We start from the raw sequence: 26,374 nt of genomic DNA, 5'->3' as shown, positions 1-26,374 counted from the left end.
ACAAAACAAACTGAGGGTTGATGGGGGGAGGGGGTTGGGAGAGGGGGGTGGGGTTATGGATATTGGGGAGGGTATGTGCTATGGTGAGTGCTGTGAAGTGTGTAAACCTGGCGATTCGCAGACCTGTACCCCTGGGGATAAAAATATATGTTTATAAAAAATAAAATTAAAAAAAAAGACATGTAAAAAAAAAAAGAAATACTATGTTTTGGGGGCGCCTGGGTGGCTCAGTGGGTTAAAGCCTCTGCCTTTGGCTCAGGTCATGATCCCAGGGTCCTGGGATCAAGCCCCACATTGGGCTCTCTGCTCAGCAAGGGAGCCTGCTTCCTCCTCTCTCTCTGCCTGCCTCTCTGCTTACTTGTGATCTCTATCTGTCAAATAAATAAATAAAATCTTTTAAAAAATATTATGTCTTTTATGAGGTTTCCAGAAGCCATAATTTAGGACAATGTTCTTATTCTCTTTGATCTGATCATCTAAATTTTCATAGTAAAATTATAATTGAATATTTAATAAAAATCACTGCAATGTCCAATGTGTTTATAGGCTGACAAACATTCATATATGTAAATATAGATGCAAAATTCATTAAAGTAGTATTGAATGATTTCTACTATATTATGTCTGCAGGTATAATCTGTGATTTATAATGAAATAAATCCAGGGCCTTCTGAGAAAACAAACTTAACTGCAAGATCCCCATGGCACAGAGATTCAGGTGAATTAAAATCTATTAGCTCACCAGTAATTTACTAGAAAAGAGTGACTTACTAGTGATGACATGTCCAGCGATCTCATCCTAGATACCAGGTATATTAGTCAGAATTTTACAAAGTGAGAAAGAGATTTATTATATGGAACTGTCTTACACAATTATTGAGGCTGGAAAGTCCCCAAATCTACAATCAGCAGGTTGGAGACTCAGGAGAGCTGGCATGCAGTTTTCGTCCAGGTCTGAAGGCCTGAGAATTAGGATAGCTTATGGTGTAAGTCCAACTTGAAGGCCAACCAGAACTGAGACCCAAGCAGAATTCACATTTCAGTTTGAGATCAAAGGCAAGAAAAGACTGATATCCCAGGTCAAAGCAGTGAGGCAGGAGTTCCTTCTTAGGCATTTTGGTCTATTCAGGTCTTCAACTGATTGGATGAGGCCCATCCACCTTAAGGAAAGCAATCTGCTTTACTCAATCTGAAGATTCAGATGTTAAAATCATCCAGAAAAACCCTCACAGACACACCTAGAATAATGTATGGCCAAATGTTTGGGCACCCGATAGAGCATAATCAAGTTCATACACAAAATTAACCATCATACCAAGGTAACATATTGAGTAATGCCTCGTCTATGCTTCAGGGAAACATAAACTCTAGGAAGTTTGATATAATAAGAGGTTTTCAGAGGCAAATTGCCAAAGGAAAATAACAAATGAACTATAACAAAATACACACTTTTTTTCCACTCATTCACTAAACATTTGCAAGAACCTATAGAACTGACTCATTCATTCAAGAAATATTTATTGACTGCCTTTTGTGGAACATTTACTAGACTTCTTGGGTACTATACTAAATGAATATATATGGACCTTGTCCCTAAGGAGGTCAGACTTTAGAAGGACAATAGAACAAGGAAAGAGAATTTACAACTGAATATTATGAATATTCGAACATTAAGTATTAGGTATCCCAGGAATCCTGAAGTAACTGAATTCAGAAAGGATTGGACATGATTTTACCATAGGGACTTTGAAACTTCACTGGGAAATCCATAAGTGATTACGAAGCAAAAGGCTTCACAACAAATAACAAAGTCTCAGGTTTTTCAAGATCCTAAATTCTATGATTTAATGTTCCTTTCTGTGAACATACTTTAGTGACTGCATAACATTTAACCTTCCTTATCTTTTGATATGTAGTGTCTCGCCCCCTCCAATTTCCACTATTACCAGTAAAAAAATTGAAAAGGACCTTGAACTGGCAAGTATCCTTTGTCAAGTGGGACACAAGTTCTATGCAACCTGCTTCTTGGGATATTCAGCACCTGCTTCACTTATTAGCTCATTTTTCATTTTCTCTTTCTGGGTCAGATTTAATCTAGGATATATATATATATATTTTTTTTTGGTGTGAATTATGTAAACTTCTAGATTCTGCCTTTTGTGGCATTAAAACTTTAATAATGTGTTAGGTTAGAGTACACCTCATTTACTAACAGATGAATTTCAATGTATTGGACTAAAGAACACTTTTCAGTTGACTACCAACAACCTCCGTTTTTTTTCTACCAGTTTGCAAAGTGGCCTTAATAAAATGGAAAACAAAAATATGTCCCGAGTATTTGCTACATTCCATGCATTGTGTTAAATGTTTTCATATGTGACATATCACTTAATTCTTACAATAGTCCCGTAAGCAAGGTGTTATTTTTCCTGCTTTTTACAGATAAAAACTTGTCAGTTTCTCTTCTCTCACCTTCTCAAAACTTCTAGTTCATAGTTAGAGATCATGGCATAGAAAAGTAACACTGAGCTACAAATTAGGAGACCTGGTTCTAGCTTTGACTCTGTGACTTGCTGTGTGATCTTGAGAAAGTCATGTCCTATCTACATAGTTTAGTAACCTTTGTAAGAAATGAGAACATGAATACTATAGGAAAGGGTGTATTAGATCAAACTCCTCTGAAATAAATACTTTAAAAGGAGGTTGAATCTTCTAACAGGTGTGCCTTGCATTCAAATTCAAATTTATGCCAAGAAAGGTATGTATAAATTACATTTTTTAAAAGATTTTATTCATTTATTTGACACAGAGAGATCATAAGTAGGCAGAGCAGCAGGCAGAGAGAAAGGGGGAAGCAGGCTCCCCGCTAAGCAGAGAGCCTGATGCGGGGCTTGATCTCAGGACCCTGACCATGATTTGAGCTGAAGGCAGAGGCCTAACCCTCTGAACCACCCAGGTGCCCCTATAAATTACATTTTTTTGAAAATTGATTCCTGATTTAAAGGCACTTATGAAGTTGTTATTTGAGAGAGCCCTATAATTAATGGTAGAAATTAGTTGTAGGCTCTAGACATAAACAGCTTGGGCTCACATTTTGACTCTGCTACTTAAAAAGCTTTGTGACTTTAAACAGGTTATTTAAAGTCTGTATGCTTCAGTCTCCCCATTTCTAACATGGAGATAACTTTCATACCCACCTCTATTGTGAGGATTAAGTGAGTTGACATTTATAAAGCATACAGAACAGTATTTGGCACGTGGTAGCAGGTGAGTATGTATGTGACGGGACTAACATCCTGACAGTATCAATAGCTGTTACCTCGATATACCCATTTTGAACCCTTGGATTTTTTTACATGTTAGATAATTTTAAAGTGGAACACACCAATATAGGCATGGGACACCTATAAACTCAAAGTCAAACAGAGTTTTAACCTTATTCACAGGAGAATAGACTACCTCTTATTTATAAGTCCATAAAGTAGAAGAAAACAATTTAAAGTGGAGAATGGTATAACACATAAAGTAACTTGTGGCAGTGCAAATTTACATAGCCATCTTTAAAATAAGTGTAATAACCCATTATCCAGAGTTTTAAAATATTTAAAATATGTCTTAGTAATTCTTGATCTAGACTCCCCAAAGTAAGAAATTCTAAATTCTAAAAAGACTTATTTATCAAGATATGCATCTTATTTTATTTTTAATAGTAGAAAATGTAGGGGAAAAACCTAAATATCCAAAGATAAAGGTAGAATACAGCTATTAATATATATATGCAAACCTAATATAAATTTAAAACATTCAAAAGTAAACTCACTATGACCCCAACTACATTTTTAAAAATAAGCTATATGCAGACCCCCAACAACAAAAAATACCAAAAAAACTAAGGAAACATATGCTAAAATAATAACAGTTTCGATCTCCAGGCTTCGGGGACAATGGTATTTTCTAAAATTTTTTATTTCTGATTTTATGTTTTTAAAATTTATTTTGACAAATATATATCTCATTTTCAGACAAAAAATAAAGAACATACCAAAAAAGCCAGGCACTGGCAATATTCAAAATACATAAAACTATCCTATCAACTACAATAATACACATAGTGATATATCTATTAATGAATATAATGACAGATATATTCACTACTCTTATGTAACAAATTAGGCTTTGTTCAAATAAACAAATGAGCAAACAAAACCACTTATCTGCCAGAGACTTTCTAGGCAGGAATAGCAAACTTGCAATGGGTTGGTTGAATCCCAGGGTTCAGGGAACTGTCCACCAGAGAGGTACTGATACATACTCTGATCTTGGGAGACTGTATAAGCACCCTCTGGAGGATAGAAGCCTGCAACACATTTTCCTTTCCTCTTCATCCTCTTTCTTGAAGTTTCTTTCCCTTCCCATCAACCCATTCTAGTTCCTTTTCCTTCCCTCCATCCCCTGCTTTCTCTGTTTTTCTGATAACTTCAGAGATCTGAAGAAATAATTCTTATAAAGCACCTAGGATAGTGTCTTGCTTTTGTGGATATTTAAACAAGCTGATTTTTTTTTTTTCTTACCCTTTACTTCTTCAGTAAGAATCCCTTCCTCCTTTTATTTCCATCCTCTTCTATTTTCTAATATTTTAACCTCTTCCTTATTCTCATTCTTCTTTCTTGGGGCAAGTTCCCATATAGACAAAAGGGAGGTTGCTTTCTGCCAAGTAATTCCTTTCTTTTGAGGGGTGGGACTGTTTGTGCAATGTCTAAAAAATCACAGGACAAAAAAAAAAAAAAAAGTTCCAGGACTTATAACATTTTTTAAGAACTTTTCCCAATCCTAATCCATCAGACAAGTATTAAAGGCACCTGATGTGGCCTAGGGGCTTGAAGGTTTGATTCAGATGAGTTGTTATATTAACAAATGGCTATATGGGGTAGGGGAGGGAGAGCTTCTCCAAGGCAAAATCCTATTTCAATAACAACTCCTTTTGAGTTTAAAAGAAAAGAAAAGAAAAGCAATACCTGTGGAGAACATTTTACTTTACATTAAACATTTAGAATATTATGGAAAATAATGAATACTCCATCGTGTTTGTTTGTTTATTTTTGCCTTAGAAATGGTGACTGGAAAAGAGAGAGTGAAGGGAAGGGGACTTGCAGATGCTGCAGACCCTTGTAATGCAGCTACAGGCAAGATAAAGGAAAGAGAAACAATACATAGACTGGCCACTGAATTACATTTGAACTTGGATCTTTACACATGGAGAAGACAGAGTTAAGTAAAGGTAAACGTGATTGCTATTTTCAGATAAAACACAAAAACTACCATGAGGGGAAAAAGGCTTTTCACAAGGCCTCTTTCTCCATGGAAATTCCATTCCTATAAGCAGCATTGTGTGATAATGGTGTATGGACCGGGGCAAAAAGAGGACTAATAAAATAGGAAAACTCTTTTTTAATAACAGTGCTTTGGTTTCTCTTATGAGAAACAAGTGGGACTCTGAGTTTTCTATATTTTAGGGAAGGGAGTAGGATTATTTCCCTCAATAAACTTGCAATTCCTGGAGGAAAGGAACTGTGTCATACTTATATTTGTACCTTTAATGCCTTTCACAGTGCCTGGCATAGAGCCTGGCACAGAAAGACATTTCACATTTATAGTCATAAGTCATACAGTCAGCTAACTAAACTGAATTACAGCCAGGATGCAGCAAACGGGAGCCCTAGAGATTGCTAAGTGACAAAATAAAATTACTTGGGGTTTCCTCCTTCAAAGCTCAAGTTACTCAATATGTTTTAAGCCACTACTAGATTTGGGAGAATAAGAACAAACAGTTTAAATGTTATTTTTGAAGATGATGAAGTTCAGCCTACATGTAAACATGGTTTTAGACTTTGCCATAATAAATATCTTTCCAGAAAAATACTCATCCTGATAACCTTATATTCAGACTTATAGATAATATTGGAATAAATGCATTTTTGGAGGCTCCATATTAATATCTCTATCTCCAAGACATCTCTATCTTTTCCCCAACAGTTATTTAAAATTCCAGTTTCATCGTTCAAAGATTCAACTAAAATCCTCATTTTATGGTTTTTTCATAAATCAACACTGCAATTAATACTGTCACCTACTACAGCCTCCGACTTTGAGACCATGGGGGATAAGAGCTGTTTATTGCTACATCTCTACTGTGCAGCATTTTTTGGTTGCTCAATGAATATTCGTTGATTGAGTAAAACATTGGTGTCAGTTTTTCATGAGTTTTCCTAAATCCACTTTGTTTTATGAATGTTTTATCTATATACCAATGGCTCCTACATTTTATATAAACACTTCACATAAAGTAACTCTAAGAGAAGCTATGATCAAGCTTACAGTAAAAATAAACAATTTATCCAAAGAATTAACAGTGAAAGAAGGTCCTTCTAGAAGAGATGATACACTGCCCCCCCACCAGTAAAAGAGCTGTAAAAATAACCCAAGGTCAAATAAAAATATCAATTATTTGATGAATGCAAAAGTACTAAGCACTGCATACATCTCATTTAAACTGTATTTCTCACAGTGACATAGCAGGATGTAAGATAGTAGTTTCACTGGGACCACTTTACCCATGAGGAAACGGAGACATAGAGAAATCGTACATCCAGTGAGTAGTACACCTAGTTTTGAAACTCAGGTCTATCTGATGATATGTCAGGGTTCCACATATGTTATCATCATCAGAGAGTGCTGTTCATCAGAGAAAGGCTAGAATAGAAGGCTCTATTATTCTTTCCATATCTAAAATTTAAGAAGAGAGCCTTACATCAACCAGTGTGTAATTAACCAACTGTTTAGTATGATTACAAAATAATTATCAATTCCATTATATGGGGCTGAAGAATGATCTTACTCAAATACTTGACAAAAGGGAATGGAATAGATCCTTTAAAAGTATTATTTTATTTTCACAGAGACTTGATTTCTTTTCCATGGACCAATGTCTACCAACAGACATGATTTAGGTGTTTCACTCTAACAATATGGTTCCCTTTCACCAACTGAACTTTCCAAACCAGAACACCAAAAGCAAGAGAACTTAAAGGAAGTTAAACTAAAGTAATTCCTCAGACTTTAAAAAAAAAAAAAAGAAGAAGTGTGCTTGTGATTATACCAGTTCCCTCCAATGGTCTGCAAATCATGGAAAATTTAACAGCATGAAAGAAACTTCTTTGAAAATGAGTTTCAAGGGTTGAACACATACATATTCAACAACATTTCCACACCAATAACTTATCTTATTTGATTATGAGCTTGTGTTTAATTTCCCTTGACAAATAATTCACCTTTGTTAATAATCATTAAGTGCTACAAAGTCATTCTCATAAGTTTATGGGAATGGATTTTAAATAGTAGCCTTTGCTAAGATGCTGCTGTAAATACAATTAGAGGAGTGAGTGGACAGAAGCACAGGGGAGGGTAGCAGGACGTGGGAGGGAGAGAAGCTAACAAGTTAGCTACTGGTGCTGTTCACTCACATACATCTTCCTGACAACGTTGAACACACAGATCTTAAGACTCTAAGACCTTTCCAGGGGTTTCCAAAGGAGCATCTAGCTAGTCTTTAGTATGATCAGTGTTTTTTTAACTGACTCTAAGGTGCAGTCTACTATATGGGATAAAAAACGTAAATCTCTGGCAGTAACTTTACCACTAAATGATCTTACGAAAGGATCCCTGGAAACTATTAGAGCCAAGATGGATCACTTCACCTATGCCTCTCCTTTGACAGAAAACCAGAGGCTCGGAGAAGAGAGATTCTCAGTGTTGTCAGTATAAAACTCACAGTCCTGACTCCCCATTTTTTTCATTACATTTACACCTCCTCTGAGCACTATCCATGACGTTGAACGTGTATGTTTCCTTAACTCTCCTGTGTAAGATGCTGACCGGTGTCCAACCCAGTCACTAGTAGTATCTTTCAAAGCAATAGGGATCATGTGATTTTATTCACTTAAGAAGGTGAATTTTAGTTGTTTTTTAGATGATGCTCTCTCTGTCCTTACAGTCACCATAGTGGCCACAAAAGTGTTTCATACAGACAGACCAGGCAAACCCAACAGCTTTTCACAATGCAAAGAAGTGAAGGTGCATGTCTGGGAGTGAGGGGACATGCACTCAGACCTAAAGGGACATGCACTCAGACCCTTCACGGGCGAAGACTGCTCAAATACCACATTCTATGCATCTTGTCCAGGGAGGTGCATCTTTGAGCCCACCAAAAAAAGTTAGAGACAAGGAGTAATGAATAGTAACCTGCTTCAAAACTCTTCAAATCTCATTTCCTTGTGAACACCAATCACCTTTACAAAAATCTGGGGTGGGACAGTTATTCACTAGAAACTCCACTGAGTAATTGCACCACCTCTTGATAAAATTTCTGAGTGTTGATTTTGAGTGGATTGTATAAGCTCAGAGACAAATACACAATTAGGGGCAACATGAGCCTGTTTCCAGATTTTCTGTCTAGAATAAAAACAAGCTCTTCAGTTTTAAAAGTGTCAAATTGCAAACTGATATGTTCAATTTAATTTCAAGCACATCCACCATCGCAGGTAACCCTGACTGTGGGCCGTCTGGGTCCGGGGCTCCAGGCAGTGGTAACCTGTGATGAGTTCAGGAGCTCGCAAATGAGCAGCCAGAAGCCCAGTCACTAACTAAATGTATAACAAGATCCCAAGCACAGAGTCACCTAAGGCGCCCCCTTTGCGAGGCGTGATCTGCTCTTGGAACCTCGGTACATTAGAGACCAGGGTCCTGCCACAAAGGAGTTATCAGCCCAACATCGGACGCCAGAAAAATCAGTTCACTCTCAAGGCCCCCAAACCCAGCCAGCTCCCAGAAAGGGTAGAGCAAGTCCTAGCTTCTGTCACTCTCCCAACAAGCAGACACATAAACAAACAACAAAAGGAATTGTTAGCTCCCCCAAGGGAGGCAGCATGCATTAAAAAGACATGAACCTCGTCCTACCTTGCATCCAAACATCAACGACAAAGTGTTGTTGGTGCAAGCAACTTTGCAGTGGCAAATCATTGGGGTAAAACAGTCAGGGTCCTTAACAACAGGGGACATTCCTTTCGGGCTGCGGCAGTGGCAGCTCGCTGGGGGACCCGAACACGGTGCTCGCCGGGCACATGGAGTGACAGCCTAGACCGAGCAGCCGCTCCGATAGCTGCCCCCTGCACCCCTCGCAGCCATCCCAGCGCCGGGGTAGAAGCAACGCGAGCAAGTAACAAGCGTCTTGGGGTCTCCCTTCCCTGGGGAATGAGGCGTGGGGGGAGGGACAGAACCAAGAAGGGGTTTCCCCCCTACGGTGAATTTGGAGTAGGTAAAATTAAAAAAAAAAAATTAAAAATATATAAAATAAAAATAAAACGGAGCCAGGCGCTTAGAGGAGGGTTCAAAGGAGGTGGGGCAGTATTAGCATGTAAAAGGATGTGCCCGCCTACTCGCCCCAGTCACACAAGATTGTCATGCGAGCTGAAGGGGGCTGAAATTATTCTCTCTGAAGGAAAAAAAAAAAAAAAATACTGCAGCTCCCGATTTGGTAAAAAGCCAGTGGCTTGCTGCAATCCAGAGTCACCGTGGGGAGCGCTGGCCGGGCAATGGGGTGGAAGGGAGGGGCCGACAGAGGGAGGGAGCAAGGTGCTTGCCAGCCTAGCCTAGCCTGCCGCTCCCGCGTGCAACCCAGGAATCTCTGGGGTCGCTGTGAGAGGGCTCCAGGGCTAAAATCGAGACCACACTCGGCCCTCATCGCCGCTATCCCCCGACAGGCGACCTCCAAGGACGAGCTCTGAAGAAGGGGAGGCCCCGGTGGCACCCTGCTGTGTGCATTGTCCATGCTGGCCCTCTGATACTGCTGTGCCTGAGTTGATGGCCGGCAAAGGGACCTGGGGTGGAAGTGCACTGGAAATGGTTCCGCTGGGGCCCTCTGCCCTTGACTTCTGGGTCAGCGAGCTGAATCACTCCCTAGGTGGTAGAATCCACCTCAGGCTTTATCTGATACAACATTTTTCAAACTCAAAAAAGGAGAGTCAGTCCCTTCCCCACCTTGATATCTTAGAGGCTCCAGAAAGCCCCAGAAGTCTCTATGCTGTTCTGGAAGTATGAATGACAAGACTGGTGGACGATGTGCTGTTCTTTTTTTTTTTTTTTTCCTTTTCTTCCTCTCTCTCTTTTTTTCTTTTTCTTCCTTTTTAAAGTGAAGCTATCAAAATTGCCTAAGATGGAAAAAAAATTCAGCATGTGGCTGGCCCAGCTGCAAAACTGCTTATTGGAGACCAAAAAAAGAAAAAAAAAGTGATAGGAAGGATGCAGAAGAGCAGGAAGAGTAGGAAGTGGGTAAAACTAGCTAGCACCGTTTTGGTGCCACCTGAGCGCCTGGCACTATGCCTTATAAATGGTTGGTGGAAAAAGAGCAAGACATCAGGATTTGGAATTAGACACTGGCTCGCAGGCTGAGTGGCTTTGTGTAAGTCACTTACCGTGCTTGAGTCTCTGTTTGCTTCTCTGTAAAGCAGAACTACCTTGTAGAACTGTCATGAAGACTAGAGACAGTAAAGAAATTCCTGATTGAGCCCCAGTGGTACACAGCAGCTGCTCCTTACTTACATAGCCTGTTTCCTGTCTTAGCCTGAAAGACAGGTATTGGACATGTTTTACTAAAGTAAGAACCTGAGGCCCTGAGATTGTGTCATTTGCCCAAGTCACACAATCAATAAGCCATGAGGATAAGGATCAGGGCCCCTGGGTGGCTCAGTGGGTTAAGGCCTCTGCCTTCGGCTCAGGTCATGATCTCAGGGTCCTTGGATCGAGCCCCCGCATTGGGCTCTCTGCTCAGTGGGGAGCCTGCTTCCTCCTCTCTCTCTGCCTGCCTCTCTGCCTACTTGTGATCTCTGTCTGTCAAATAAATAAATAAAATCTTAAAAAAAAAAGAAGATAAGATTCAAAGACAAGTGACAGAAGATAATTTACAAAGCAACATCACACTTCTCCAGAAGTATGCCCTAAAGACTCCAACTGTACTCTGAATTAATGAGCCTCAATATCACTATACGATTCAGACTTACAAAGTTTCAGCAAGAGCAGCAACACCAACAAAACAAACCAACCTGCAAACTGTCAAGTCAAACACCTCGCGTACCCCATAAACTTCTTCACCCGCCTGTATTCAAAATACCCCACCCTCCTGTCTCAGACTAAGGCAAACCCAACCTGATTGTGTAATTCCCTAGGATTCTCAGGCTCAACCCTTACATTATCATTCCATAGGCCAGGAGGATATCAAGGGCTCTACATTTTTAATCAGCCTTCTGGTGAGAGGAATATGGGTCCTGCTTACAAAATTAAGACCTCCTAAAGGGAAATCAACATGGAACAAAGTATGAGCAAGGATCAGCATGAAAAGGCAGTAAAAGTTGAGACAAATCTGGCTTTAACTGAAGAGGGCAGCTGTCCCTCAGGCTTTGGGGATTCTCATACTAAGCACAGGAATCTTTACCTCGTCAATTCCCCTCCTAGCAATTGGCACTGATTCAATCTGTCATGCATCAGGGTCGGCAGGGACTCAGGGGGTCTGATATGTGCTTAAACACCCTGAGTCACTTTGGAGGAGCAGAACTCTGGTCTGGTGCCTTCTGTAGAATCCTAAAGTCATATTCACACGTTAAGTGTACCCCTTATCATTTTATCCCTTTATGTTACCATAAAATGTGTGATTGTGTGAGCACTTCCACCTACAGAGCATCTATAATTATGGCTGTTTTTCCAAAGGCAAATGGATTCTAAAAAAGTTGTACAATATTTCCCTTATTCATTAGCCTATAATTTGGATTTCAAACACCCCAAAAGTATTGTATGCTCTATATTGTGATGTTCCAATAATAACTAACACAGTCTTTCCCTAATGAATTACCCAAGCTAAGGCTGACCTCCTATTCTAGGGCAGCATTTAAGGCTGCTATGTTCAAGTTATTTCCCATTCTACAATTTGTACTGGTTTAGATTGAGAAAGCCAAAGGCAATATATAAAGAAAAATATATAGTTCAGTGCTTTAATCTTTTACTGTTTAAATTTAATCAATGAGAATTCATTTCTCTGTACACACACACACACGCACACACACGTGTGTATGTGTGCATGTGTGTGTGTGTGTACCTGTTATCTCCACATAGGCATCTCACAAAATGCTTTCCTTTAATTCTTGTTTCTCAATAATGGCTCTGGGGTGAATTGAAGAGGGGGAGAAGGGGGAGATGTGGTTTCCATGACAATGCATTCCATAGTTACAGCCAGTAACCACTATGGTTAAAAAAAAAATGAATCACTGTTACCTTAAAATATGAACACACTGCATTATTGGTCTGAAAAGCACTAATTTGGGAGAATTCTACATGGGAATGTACAGCAATATTTTTAGGAGGAGATATTACTGGAGCATGCCAGGAGATGATGCACTCATTTACTCATTTTAATAGTCAAAATAGTCACCCTTAATTAGACATTTCAATGATTGGTAATATTTCCAGTTCTTTCTGATAATCATCACTTTTCAAAATGATACATGACAGCTATACACAATTAAAAATTTTTTCTAATGACAACCTTCCCTCAAAACTGACTCAAAATCACACACCACAAGAATAGGATTATCGATAAACATGAATAGGGCTATCTTTAATCTTTTATTTATTGTTATTGCTATCATTCCTAATCAGAAATTGAGACAAGGTAAGAAGCATCAGCTATTTATCCTTTTTTTTCTTTCTTTGCTGATCCTTTCCATAGCAATTTTTAAGAAGAGATGGTTCATGTTGGAAGGGAAAGAGTATAGTGGACACTAGGAGTCCTGTTTCTTCTCGCAGGCTGGATAACTTTGAGCAAGCTACCTAACCTCTATAGGCCCCAATTCTCCTGTCTATCACGATGAAATGGGTAAACCAGAGCACCTCTCAGTTTACCCTGGTGATTAAATTGGGAATTGTCTTTCAATATAGACTCTTAAGAATGTAAAGAAAATTTAAGAACCAATTTCATCCAATCACCTATCTTCATTAAACTCTTCTATAGTGCTTACTATTTGATATGCTCAAATACAGTGTTCGCTAGGTGCACTGCTCTAAATTCACCAATGGGCTAGAGCCAAACTCTACTCTTGGGAGCCCGATGCATGTACATCTTTCACAACCCTCCATTCAGTGACATGATGATGATGATAATTTGGAATCAGCCTTGGAAAAAGTATGTACACCAGATAAATTGGTAAACACTATGGATCAAGACTTTTCTTCTTCAGAGAAATATTTAGCTCTTCCCTCTGGTTTAAGTACTTTATCTACACTAATTTATTTAATCACCACAACCACTAAATCTTATTTAAAAAAAAAAAAAAGGAAACTGAATCACAGAGAGATCTGTAGGCTAACAAAACTGATCCTAGTTAGCTTAATGAATCAACTGACAAAAAAAATTTAGGCCCATCATATTCTCAAAAAAATCTCCATGGCTTTCAACCACAAATGTTTATTTTTTCCTCATGTTAGATGTCCTTCATAGATTGACTGTGGCTTGAGCCATGTTGTTCCATGAACAGAAGAACAGCCTCTATTAGGGATGTGATATTCTCCCAACAGAAGGAAAACCAGTCGATGGCTGAATATACAGTGGCTCTTAACACTTCTGCTCAGACATTACCAACCTCTCACTCTTTACATTCTATCAGCCAAGGCATGTCATATGGCCCAAAGTGATGCCTGTCAGGTGGAAAAGGATAATCCTCTCACGTGGAGGAAGGAGAGAATATTGGGAACAATATTCACAGTATATATTAACAATAACAATGGTAGATATTAACAATAACAATAACAATATTCACAGTAGATAACAACTTATCTGGGTGATAGAATTAGAATTCGAACCCAACCAGTCAGACTCAATGAGCCAAGTTGTTAAAGTAGGCCGTTCTGCCTCTTACTTACAGCTAACACATCTCTATTTTTCACCTACTTTCCATAATAAGGTCTGTTATTTAGTAGCTCTTCAAGGGAATTCTTCCCAGTGACTCCTATAAGGAAAGTGTGGTAGATTTAGAAAACACAAGAACTTTGGAGCCAATTACACACACTAGGTTTTGCCACGAACACCTGTGTGATTTCAACCTTATATTCCTTCTCCTCCCACTTCCTTTCACTATAAATTGAAGTCCCCTTATTTTCACTTAATCTTCAATGAAGATATTTTCATGTAATTACATCGTCAATAAGGTTGTAATACATACTATTTTTATCATTGAGCTTCCTCAAATATGTAAGGTGAATAGGCCTATGAATATGCTTTTCTGTCATCAGTGAGTTTACAGACTAATTGAAGTGACTGTTGGGAAAAAGGGATGAAGTAGCTTTTTTTTTTAAACAGTAACAAAGTATATAGAATTATTAATAAGTGTACTTTCAGTCTGAAGAATGTCTGACCAATTTAGTTAACTTCTCTGAACCACAATTTCCTGTTCTGTAAAATGATAATAAAGCTATAGGATCGTTATAAGGCTTGTATGAGATAATGTACCTCAATGCCTGTCACTCTTACTTGGTTTGTTCTAGGCACTCAGTAAATTGGAAGAGATTTATGTTGATTTACTGATTTTATTTCTCAATTAAAATTAACAGGAAAGAATAAACCTATTAGAGCCACCTGATGTGTATAATATCTTTAGACTGAACAACTCTGACTCTTTAAGCTTTCTTCACAAATTGTACTCTCCCAAATTCTCCTCACACACTTCCTCAGTTCTCTCAAGTCCCTCTCACTGAGGAACACATACCCACAGTGAGGGTTTGTACTAGAGTTAGACCCCATAAAACTGACTCTAAAATGCATCACGCTTGGGACAGGTGAGTGGCTCAGTCAGTTAAGCATCTGCCTTTGGCTCAGGTCATGACCCCAGGGTTCTGGGATCTAGTCCCACATACATCTCCTGTCAGTGGAGAGTCTGCTTCTCATTCTGCTCCTCCCCTGCTCCCTGCTCATGCTTTCTCTCTCAAATAAATGAAATCTTTAAAAAATTAAATAAAATGCATCATGCTTTCCCCACTCTTCATGCTCTGTTATATCTGATTCCTCCGTGTCTACCCATCTGCCCCGAAGTATGTGGACCAGTCACACTTAATTATTAGTTGACCTTTATTTGAATCATAATTAGCATGTTTGCTTGACCTTTATTTGAAATAATTTTGCTTATTTGAAATCTGGAATGATTGAGTCACTAAATGAGTGAATTAAGAAAAAAATGAAGATGTGGGTTAAGCCAGGATTTCTACAGTCCCCACCTCTGCCCTAGCTGAACCAGCCCCCAAGCCTCCACCTCCTAGTTGTAAAGAATACAACTTTTATTGAGGAAATGCAGCCCATTGATTCAAAATCAATTTTGAGATTTTTCTATTAGCATCAAATATTTTGAAATAATGATTGTCCTCAGCTTCAATATGAGGCAAGACAAATTTTTGTCTGTAAGATTTCTCATCATGCTCATTTTTACTACTGTTCAGTTTTACTACTGTTCAGTTTTATACCATTTTGAAAAAGCTACTCCAAACATCGCCTTCTGTACCACCTGGACAAATTTCTTCAGTATGAAAATCAAATGAAAAAAACAAACACATACCTCTTTTTAGATTGTTTACCAAATTTGATTTCAGTGTTAAAAGAAAAAGATTAGAGTCTTGGGTTCCAGGCCTAGCTTTCCCATTTACTATATAAGTGAGATAATCGCTTAACCCCTTTGACAGTTAATTTTCTCATCCTTTAAAAAATGTGGAAGGGTTGTTAAATAAAACACTTACATTATCGGGACCCTATCAGGATTTAATAAAATGCCATATGTGAAAATACCTGATTCCAGCGCCTGGCATATATATACCTTTGTTTCATACCTAAAGATAGAAAAAATGTTACTAAAAATAAATACTAAGTACAAAAGCTAAGTACAAAAGCAAAGTAAAAATAATTTTATTTATTTATTTATTTATTTTTAAAAATGAAGGTTGCTATTTTTTTGAAAGATTTCACTTATTTACTTGAAAGCGAGAGAGAGACAGGAAGACAGAGAATGGGGAGGGGGCAGAGGGAGTGAACATCCAGACTCCCACTGAGTGCAAAAACTGATTCAGGGCTTGATCCCAAACCCATGAGATCAGGACCTGAGCTGAAAGTAAGAATTGGACACAACTGACTGACCCACCCAGGGACACCTAGAAATAATTTTAAAGTACTATTGGGAATAGAAAAAAAAAGCAACTTGAAAATACTCACAACTCCCTTATCAGAGGTAACTAATTATAATATCTTGGAAGAGACAGCTCCAGGAACACCACAACAAAATGGCATTCAAACTATGTATAATAGTGTGTGCTGTTTTTGAAAATAATATACGTTTGATATCTATTCATGATTTTAGACAAAAATTTTCATACAAAAATGGCATTAATAATGTCATAGTATTTCAATATTTCATGGCATATTTCACAAGCCTCTTCTTGTTGCAGGTCAAAAATATTTCTTAATATTATGAAAAAAATTGAAATGTTCATATGGGCAAATATGTGCACATATACATAACAAAATTATGAGGCTAAAAGTTATAGATAAGGAATTCTTGGAGCAAAGAGCATGACTATTAAAAAATTTCAATGTGTTAAGTGCTACTTAGTGTTAAGAGCCACTGTATATGTTTATGTTTGTATCAATTTAAATTTCCATTAAAAATCCTGTGGGACTCATGTTTATTCTCTGTAAGTATCTTATAGGCTATACTTGAGTAAAACTCAGCTGTAATATTTTGATTTATGTGAAAATGTTATTTTTATTTTATTTGGTTATTTTATTATTTTTATTATTTTTACATGAAAGTTTAGCTGAGTATAAATTCTAGGTTGCCAGCTATTTTTTCCAGTATTTTCAAGAATAAGTCCAGTTGCTTTTTTTTTTTTGTCTGTGATTGCTCAGTTGTTTCACAGTGATTGATTTTTTTCATTGTTTTGCTGTTTTGGAGATTCACCTCAAATGTAATGGGCTTCACTTTCTTTATCCTGTTGAGGTCTTCTTCTGATGGCCACTTCTAAGAATTCATGTTTTTAATCAATTACAAAATGAATCCAAGGATTCATGTCTTCAATCAATCATAAAAAATGTGAAGGCATATCACTTTGCGTTTTTCTTCCCCTCATGTTCTCTTATCCTCTCTTTTTTTTTTTCCTTAAATTGTGATTATACATATATTTACTTTCTCTTTCTTTTGTATTCACTCTTTAGCTGCTTATGCTGCAATGGGTAATTTCTTCAGAAATCTTTCCATGTACTAATTCTGTCTTTAGACCTTTAAAACACTTATTTTGTTTTCAATTTGTTATTGTACTTTTAAGTTATAAAAGCTCTATTTTTTATTGGGATATACAGTTGTGTAAGTTTAAGGAGCACAAGTTGTTGATTTGATTCACTAATATATTGCCAAATTATGACCACTATAGTGTTAGCTAACACCTCTGTCATCTCACATAATTGCTGTTTCTTTTTTGTGGTAAGAATGTTTAAGATCTACTCTTTTAGCAACTCTCAAATATATAATATTGTCAACTATAATCACCATGTTGAACATTACATCCTCAAAATTTATTTATCTCATAACTAAAAGTTTGCACCCTTTGACCAACATCTCTCCATTCCCTCCATTCCTCAGTCTCCGGTCATCACCATTCTACTCTCCATTTCTAAGAGTTTGGCTTTTTTAGATTCCACATGTAAATTTTATCATACAGTCCTTGCCTATCTCTGTCTGACTCATTTCATTTAACACAATGTCCTCAAGGTCCATCCATGTTGTTATAAATGGCAAAATTTCTTTTTTATGGCTGAATAATATCCCAATGTAAATACAACATCTTAATCCATTCACCCATTGATGAACATTCAGGTTGTTTCCATAGCATCACCGGCCAAGGATTTTCTCTTCTCCACATCCTCACTAACACTTGTGATCTTGTCTTTTTGATGATAGTCATTCTAACAGGAATGATGTGATATCTCATCATGGTTCTAATGTGTATTTCCCTGATGGTTAGTGATATTGAGTACCTTTTCTTGTACCTGTTGGCTATTTGTATGTCCTCTTTGGTAAAATATCTACACAGTTCTTCTGCCCATTTTTAATTGAATTTTTTTGGGTTTTGGAGGTTTTTTTGTTATCGAGTTTTATAAGTTCTTTATATAATTTTGGATCTTAACCCCTTATCCAGTACATATATGATTTGCAAATATTTCTCCCATTCTAGAGATTGACTTTTCATTTTGTTGATTGTTTATTTTGTTGACCTGTCACTTATTAATGCATGCTTAATAATATTAATTTGTTCACTCATTCATTTCCTTTTTCATTCATTCATTCATTACATACCAAATCTAGCCAAGAAACTTATTTCAAATATATGTCAAACACAGCAAATTTTCTATGAAATCACTAATTCTATTTTTATACTGTGTTTGCCCATCTGTGAAACAAAAGCAAATTGTTAATTGTCAACAAAATATACTAAATCAGAGTTCAACTTTGAAAACAGCAATTCATGGACAGGCTGCGTCAAAAACGCAGCTCATTTTAAATGGCTTTATATTGCCACTGTGCTTCACTACTACAAATAGATTTTCCTTATCAGCTTCCTTTCATCTGAACAATAGATGGTTCTTCAAGCTGCAAGAGCTAAATGAGGTGACTTACTTACCCTCAAGAACACCACTCTATTATGTTGCAAGCAGGGGCCCTCTGCTAATCCTACCCAAACGAAGTGAAATGAATACTCAATGAAACAAATGCTTGCCTGAAACTATGAAGACATCAGATCTCTCTTACAATCTTCATTAAAATACCATAGAATTAAGATTATAACCTAATTATCTCTTTTTCTCTTGGTAAGCTGCAAGCATGCTGGTTAAAGTCCTTGATGACACTAAATTATAAATATAGCTTAACTAAATTTCCATTTCCTGTTTGCTTAAAATGATTATTGTGGGAAAAAAAAACCTATATTTTACTACAGTGCGTGAATTAATCCCTGATGGTGGTGCTCTCTCTCTTCATTATACGGATAGTCTCAAGTATAATGTGTTGTAAGATCTGAATTGTATTTGCTAAAGTTGTTAGCATCTGACCACAGAAAAGCTTTTGCTGGTTTCATGATGTTAGTGTATTTACTTCATTTCCCATTTTTGGTTCCCAATTACTATTTTCTTCTTCATTCAATTCCTTCAACAAGTACTTTTGCGTGTCTATCATGTGCTATATGCTATGCTAAGTTTGGAATACAGTTTAAGTAGATCAATACAGTTCTGGCTTTTATGGAGACTAGTAAGGGAAGGCAATTTGGGAGAAGTGCTTTGAGTAGAGCTTCATGACTCCATGACCGCATACAGGGGGATCTTACCTAATAAGGAGGTCAGAGAAGGCATGATTGAGAAAGTGATCAGAAAGATGAATGGGAACTTACTGGACAAATGCAGTAAGGAAAACTTCTCAAATAGAGGGAATAAAATATACAGAGAACATGTGATGCCAAAAACAAGGAGTGTAGGAAGGACAGAGATAAGCTCAGAATAACTAGAACACAAAAACAAGGGCAAACATCAAGTGAGAAGACGCTGATGAAAGTAAAGGTCAGACTATGTAGGCTATATTTAAAATTTTTGTTTTTATTCTAAAAGCCTTAGGAAACTACATTGGAAATATTTTTTAAATAGCTTTCTTGACGTATAGCTGAAATATAATAAACTATAAATATGTAAAGTAAAAACTGGTAAGTTTCAACACATGTATACATCCCTGATACCATCAGCACAATCAAGACAGGGAATATATCTATCACTCACAATAGCTTCTTCATGCCACTTCATAGTCCCTGTCCCTCAACTCTTTCCTACTCCCCATCCCAAAACAATCATAGATCTGCTTTCTGTTACAACAGATTACTTTGCACTTTCTAGAAATTTATATAAATGAAATCATATGGTATGTACTTAATCTGAATTTTTTTCACTCAACATATTTGGGATTTATCAAGGTTGTTGTGTGTGTCAGTCATTTCTTTTTTATTCTTAAGAGTAAAATCACATTGTAAAAATATGCTGTAATTTGTTTATCCATTCATCTGTCAGTAGACATTTGAATTGTTTCCAGTTTGGAGCTACATATCTGCTATGCATATTTGGGTATAAGTCTGTATAGGGGTATCTGGGTGGCTCAGTCGGTTAAGCGTCTGCCTTCCGCTCAGGTCATGATCCCAGGGTCCGGGAATCCAGCCCCCACATGGGTCTCTCTTCTTAGTGGAGAACCTGCTTTTCCCTCTCCCTCTGCCTGCTGCTTTGCCTACTTGTACTCTCTCTGTCAAATAAATAAAATCTTTTTTTTTTTTAAGTCTTTGAATAGACATATGTTTTCTATTGGATTGGAATAGGTTAATCACATGATAGACATACATTTACATTTGTAAGAAACTTTCAAAGTAATTGCATCATTTTAAATTCCCTCCAAAGGTGTATCAGAATTCCAGTCCTTTCAGATCTAAGTCAAAATCTGTATGGTCAGTCATTTTGATTTTAATTCTAATAGATGTATAGTCATTGTAATTTAAATTTGCATTTCCCTAATTACTAATGGTGTTGAACATCTTTTCATGTGCTTATTTGTTGTCTCTGTATTTTCTTTGATAATGCCTATTCAAATATTTTGGGCACCTTTGAAATTGAGTTGTTTCTTGCTGGGTTTTGAGAGTTCTTTATATAATCTGGATGTAAGCCCTAATTAAATATATGTTTGCACATATTTTTTCCCCCAGTTTGTACTTTGTTTTCTCAATCTTTTAACAATGTCCATCCAATTTATTACTTTATGGTTCATATTCTTGGTGTCATATCTAAGAAAGGGGCCTAGCTTAAGTCACAAAGATGTTATCCTTTGATTTCTTTTAGAATTTTCATAGTTCGTTTCACTCATAGGTCTATAATAAATTTGGAATTAATTTTATACACAATATGAAGTATGGACCCGGGTTTTGTTTTTTTGTTTGTTTGTTTTTTTTTTTTTTTTGCATATGTATATCCCATTGTTCCAGCATGAATTGCTAAAATAGCTCTCCTTTCTCCACTGAACTATGTGCTTTTGTCAAAAATCAGTTGTCCTTAGAAGTCTCATTTATTTCCGACTCTTAATTCCTTTCTATAGACCTATTTGTCTACCTTTATACAAATACCATCTTTATATCAGCTTGCTTTTTCAGAGATATTTTGACGCTGCTAGGTAATTTAAATTTTCATATGAATTTTAGAATTAGCTTGTTCATGTCTAACACAATTTCACTAACACTTTGTTATAGATTATGTTGAATCTCTAAGATTAATTTGTAGAGAATGAACACCTTAACAATAACGAGTCTTCCAACTTGGGAGTAAGGTGCCTCTCCATTTATTTAGGTCATCTTCAATTTTCCTCACCCATAGTTTGTAATTTTCAATGTACAGCTCTTTCACATCTCTCCTCAGATTTATTCCTAAGTACTTCATCTATTTTGCTATTGTAAATAGAATCGTTTTATTGATTTCAGTTTCTATGTGTTCATTCTTACTATGTAGAAATACAATTGAGTTCTGTATACCAACCTTTTATCTTACAAACTTGCTAAACTCACTGATTTGTCTTCCCCTTTTTGTAGATTCTATCAGATCATATCATGTCATCTATAAATAATTTCTTTTCCTTGACTGAAGATGCTAAATAGAACATCCAATATAGTGTTGCATGAAAGTAATGAGTGTGGATATCCCTTATTCTTGATGATAAAGTGACAGTATCCAGTGTTTCAATATGAAGTATAATATTAGCTATATGTTTTACATAAGGTTCTTTATTAGGTTAAGGAATGTCCCTTCTAATTTCTTCTACTTTGTTGAGAGTTGTTTTTGTTTGTTTGTTTGTTTGTTTGTTTTTGTTTGTTTTATAATCAGGAATAGATACTGGATTTTCTCAGGTGTCATAGATAGCTAGATAGATAGGTAAGTAGATAAGTAGATAAATAGAGGTGATTGTTTTTCTTAGTTTATATAGTGATTTTTGAATATTAAACAACCCTATGTTCTTGGGATAAACCTTAATTGGTCATGTATTATAATTTATGTAGTATTAGATCCTGTATGCTAAACTTTTGTTTAGATTCTGCATTTATGTCCCTGTGTTGTTTTCTTATATTTCCCTGTTTTTGGTATCAGATAGCTGTCTCATAGAATGAACTGGAAGGTATTGCCTCCTCTTCAATATTCTGGAATAATTTGCATAGAAATAGTATTATTTCTTGCTTAAATGTTTGGTAGAATTCACCAGAATAAAGTTATCTGGGCCACAAGTATGTGTATGTGTGTGTGTGTGTAAGTATACATAAAAAATTTAAGTGAAAATAGGGATGCAATATTCACATTTCAAGAAAATCATTCTGGCTGCATGCAATGTGGAGGACTGAAAAGGGGTAATAAGGGCAGTGGCTGGACCATTTAGGAGGCACCTTCAGTAATGCAGGCAACACATAATGGAGATTTAGTCTAGAGTATTCACTGTAGAAACAAAGACAAATTGTTGGACTCAAGGAATATTTTAGAGTATAAGCAAGAGGCCTTGGTGCTAAATCGCAAATGGGGAAAAATCAAGAATGACTTCTGGGTTTCTGATTTATATACACCTGGATAATCTGTAATGTCATTCACTGAACAGGCTATAATTAAAAAGGCGTAAAACAGAGTATGTAAGTGTGGGTGGGACCCTCATCATTGTTATTTAATGTTGCTGATTGTCTGTTCATTTAAATTTAATGATCTCTTGTTCTAACCCTGAGTTGGATACATGTATCTAGACCTCAGATGTAAATTTCGGGGATAGAAACACAAGTTGATGTCTTGTTCTTACTAGGCTGTCGTAAAAGCTTGAGTATGATGATATCATAAAACCCTGAGGAAGAGCCTGAGCAAATTGCTTTGAGCCAGGCTCTGAAGAACTCCAAGACTTAATAAATGTATTTTTCATTTAATTTAATTTAAATTAATTTATTTATTTATTTATTTAATCTCAGGACCCTGTTTTCCTATATTAGCCATTCTATTGCCTTCTGACTCTAACATAATAGCCCCTTTTCCACTAGTGTACAAGCTATCCAGGTTGGGTGTGACTTGGCTGGCAGGGCGGCACCAAAGTGGTGTGTTAGATAAACCACTGCAGCCCAAAAAATAAAAAAATGTAAAGGTATAATAACAGCAACATCTGCAAGTGTTCGATAGTTAGCTACTTTCCTTGATTTCAGTTTATCAGGACTCTACTGTTTATTTTTTCCCAATAAAAAATACATCTCCTCATAAGACAATTAGTAAAGATATTTGAGGTATTTAAAATATTAGACTAAAACCAACAAGAAGAAGGTCATTAGAGAAATAAACTTTCTTTTTATAGAAATATTAAAAATTTATATAAAAATATTTTTATATAAATAATTTATATAGAAATCAGAAAATATATAAATAAAATTATCTAGCCACTAGAGAAATAAAATTTAAAAAATGTTATACTACTACTACACACCCATTAGAATGGACTACATTGTAAAGGATTGATAATTCCCAAGTATTGATGAGGATGCAGAAGAAGGACTGCCTGGTAGGATGTGAAAATGGTCAAACAATCCTGGAAAAAAGTTTACATTGCCTAAAACACTCTACACATAAACCGCCATTCCATTTCTAAGTATTCAAGAGAAATGAAAACCTGTCTAGTCAGACTTGTACGCAAATGTTCATAGAAGCTTTTTTATATTATCACCAAAGTAGAAACAACTCACATGCATATCATCAGGTAAATGGGTAAACAAAATGAGATATATCCACAGTCAAAATCATTATTTCAATTAAACATATTGTATAACTGCACTTACATAAAATTCCAGAAGATAAAAATGAACATACTATGATACAAAGTAGATACATTGCTGCCTACACCTACAGACAGAGGGAGGGTAGGGCTAAACAGGGGCATGAAGAATCTTTCAGGGTTGATGGAAATTATTTGTATCTTTGTGTGGCACTGGTTTCACAGATAGATATATCTATAGATATCTATATCTATAGATATATCTATCTGTGAAAATTCATCACATGATAAACTTTAAATAGGTATACTTTATTATATAAGTTGTACCTCAATAATGTTTATTAAACATAATCTTAGATGGTTTAGGATTCAAGAACATGATTTTTATTAGTTTCTTAGGTGAATTATAATTAAAGACCAGTAGGACAGGGTTTAAACAAAGTAACTCCTAAATTAATTTTTTTCCCCACATGTGCATTACATAAACTGGTAATTTCCTGCTTTGTTAAGTGATAGACTTCTACATAGGGTTCAACCTCCCAGAAGTAGAAAAAAATGCTAAGTTTGCCAAGACTACTCACACAATCACTTTGTTAACTCACACACCAGAGAAGACACGACAAAGTGAGGAGAGGATTGACACTTTATATAGGCATGCTGCGGGAAACCAAGAGAGTGGCAACTGGTTTGGCCTGGTAAGGCAAGGAAGCCATTTAGCGAGATGACATAGGTCAAAATCTTGAGGAATTTGCCAAGTGGGTAAGTCAGGATGGGCTCCACATAGGGTATAGCAAGTGCCATGGAAGTCTAGTATGTTCGGTGAACGGCAAGAAGCTTCATGTGGTTGGATCGCAAAGTTCGTGATGGGAAGTAATGGGACATGAGGTTGGTTAGGTAGTTTTAACCAAGCTAAGGAGTTCAGATTTCATCTTGCCAACACATAAATATAGAGGAATTTTGAACAACAACAACAACAAAGACATCGGCCTGGGATATTCAAGGAGCTGCTAAAAATATTGTACTGAGAAAAAAAGAATTGAATCACATTCTCTGTATACCAGACACTATGTAATTTCTACACATAGAAATAGCTAAGATTGGGCAAACCTTTTAACTCTTGCACAATGCATTCAAGGTGCAGCTGGGGCTGGAAAATATAGGCCTTATCACACCTTCTTGAATGCTCTTTCTTATGTATCATGCTGTGGTGAATTTCAACATGAAACAAATTCTGAAAATTTAACTGAAAACACTTTATGCAAAATCCTCCTGTGTGAATACAGCTTTTCAGGAAGAACTCTTCAGTTCGACTGTACTAATTACAGAATTTATAGTTCTGTGTCCTCAAAAGGAATAGGTAGAACTTTTCTATAAAAATGTTAAACATATTTAAATCTCTTTTAAAGTTGAAATTCTAAGCTAAAATGAGGCAGGCAGGAGCAAAGTCAAGTTCCCACCTGAGCTAAAGTTTGCATATTCTCCTACTCAATTTAACAAAATGTACATGAAATTTCTCAAAAAGCTTTCTCCTATAGCCAGATACAAATGAAAAACAAATTGGGAAGAAAGACAAATCAATAAGTCTGAGGAGGGAAAACCGGAAAGCCACCTGCATTTTCAGGAAGGGGACCTACTAAACCTAAACCACAAAAGTTTCTGCTCTAGAGGTCCTGAAGTTAAAGAAAAGAATTTAAAAATAGCAGTGATTTTAAATCAGCCATCATAAGGTCAAATGTTTGTCAACACTTGAGTACTTTCTGAGGACAGCATTACACAAAATGGTTCACCTGTATCTCTAAGCTTTAAGAAAAGAGAAAATAATACATTGACTTTAATAAAGATTTCCATTCAGAAATGAACTGAAATGTAGAAGTTTATATACTTAATATATTCAACCCTCCACTATCTACAAAACTTAGCTAAGTTCAGAATGTCTCCCTCCTTAAAAATTTCACATTGATTGTAGACGCTTAGTTCAGGTCTATAAATGTGAATTAACTGACTACTACATACCAGAAGTGGGGTATACAAAGATAAGTAAGATATTTTCTGCTCTTGGGTAGATTACATTATGGATGAGATAGAGGAGCAGATAATTTTATGTTTGGGGGGGGTTAATAGTTGTGGGCAGAGGATCATGGAACTCAGGAGAGGACCACTCACCCAACCTCAAGGATGAAGGTGATTCTTTAAGAGAAAAAAAAAAAAAAAAGGAAAAAGAAACATAAATGAGAAAACAGGGGGAAAAAGAGAAGGCCTAGATATTTCTTTTTATTTATTAGACTTTAGAAACAGATGCTTTCAAGTAATTCTTTACAACAGAATAAAGGTACAAGATACTCTCCTGTTTTATGTTAGAAAATTAGCAATGAATTTGACACTACTCTTCTTCT

At 36.4% G+C, this 26,374-nt stretch overlaps 1 protein-coding gene across 5 annotated transcripts in view; it reads right to left on the bottom strand.

The window, feature by feature from the left end:
* Positions 1-26,374, bottom strand: part of DLG2 (discs large MAGUK scaffold protein 2) — a 2,065,329-nt gene that overhangs the window by 1,202,352 nt on the left and 836,603 nt on the right. Inside the window, exon 1 of one of the 5 annotated variants that reach the window (XM_047691091.1) lies at positions 9,013-9,421. The exons of 3 other annotated variants lie outside the window; for them this stretch is intronic. In XM_047691091.1, the coding sequence (XP_047547047.1) occupies positions 9,013-9,114 (102 nt within the window). In that variant the 5' untranslated portion in view covers positions 9,115-9,421. Of the gene's footprint in view, positions 1-9,012; positions 9,422-26,374 lie in introns of those variants that run through there. One more of the 5 variants, XM_047691102.1, reaches the window with a different exon arrangement.

Source organism: Lutra lutra, chromosome 10 (assembly GCF_902655055.1).
Source record: "Lutra lutra chromosome 10, mLutLut1.2, whole genome shotgun sequence".
Taxonomy (NCBI): Eukaryota; Metazoa; Chordata; class Mammalia; order Carnivora; family Mustelidae; genus Lutra; species Lutra lutra.
Note: the sequence above shows the minus strand (reverse complement) of the source record. Positions and strands in the feature narration are given on the sequence as shown.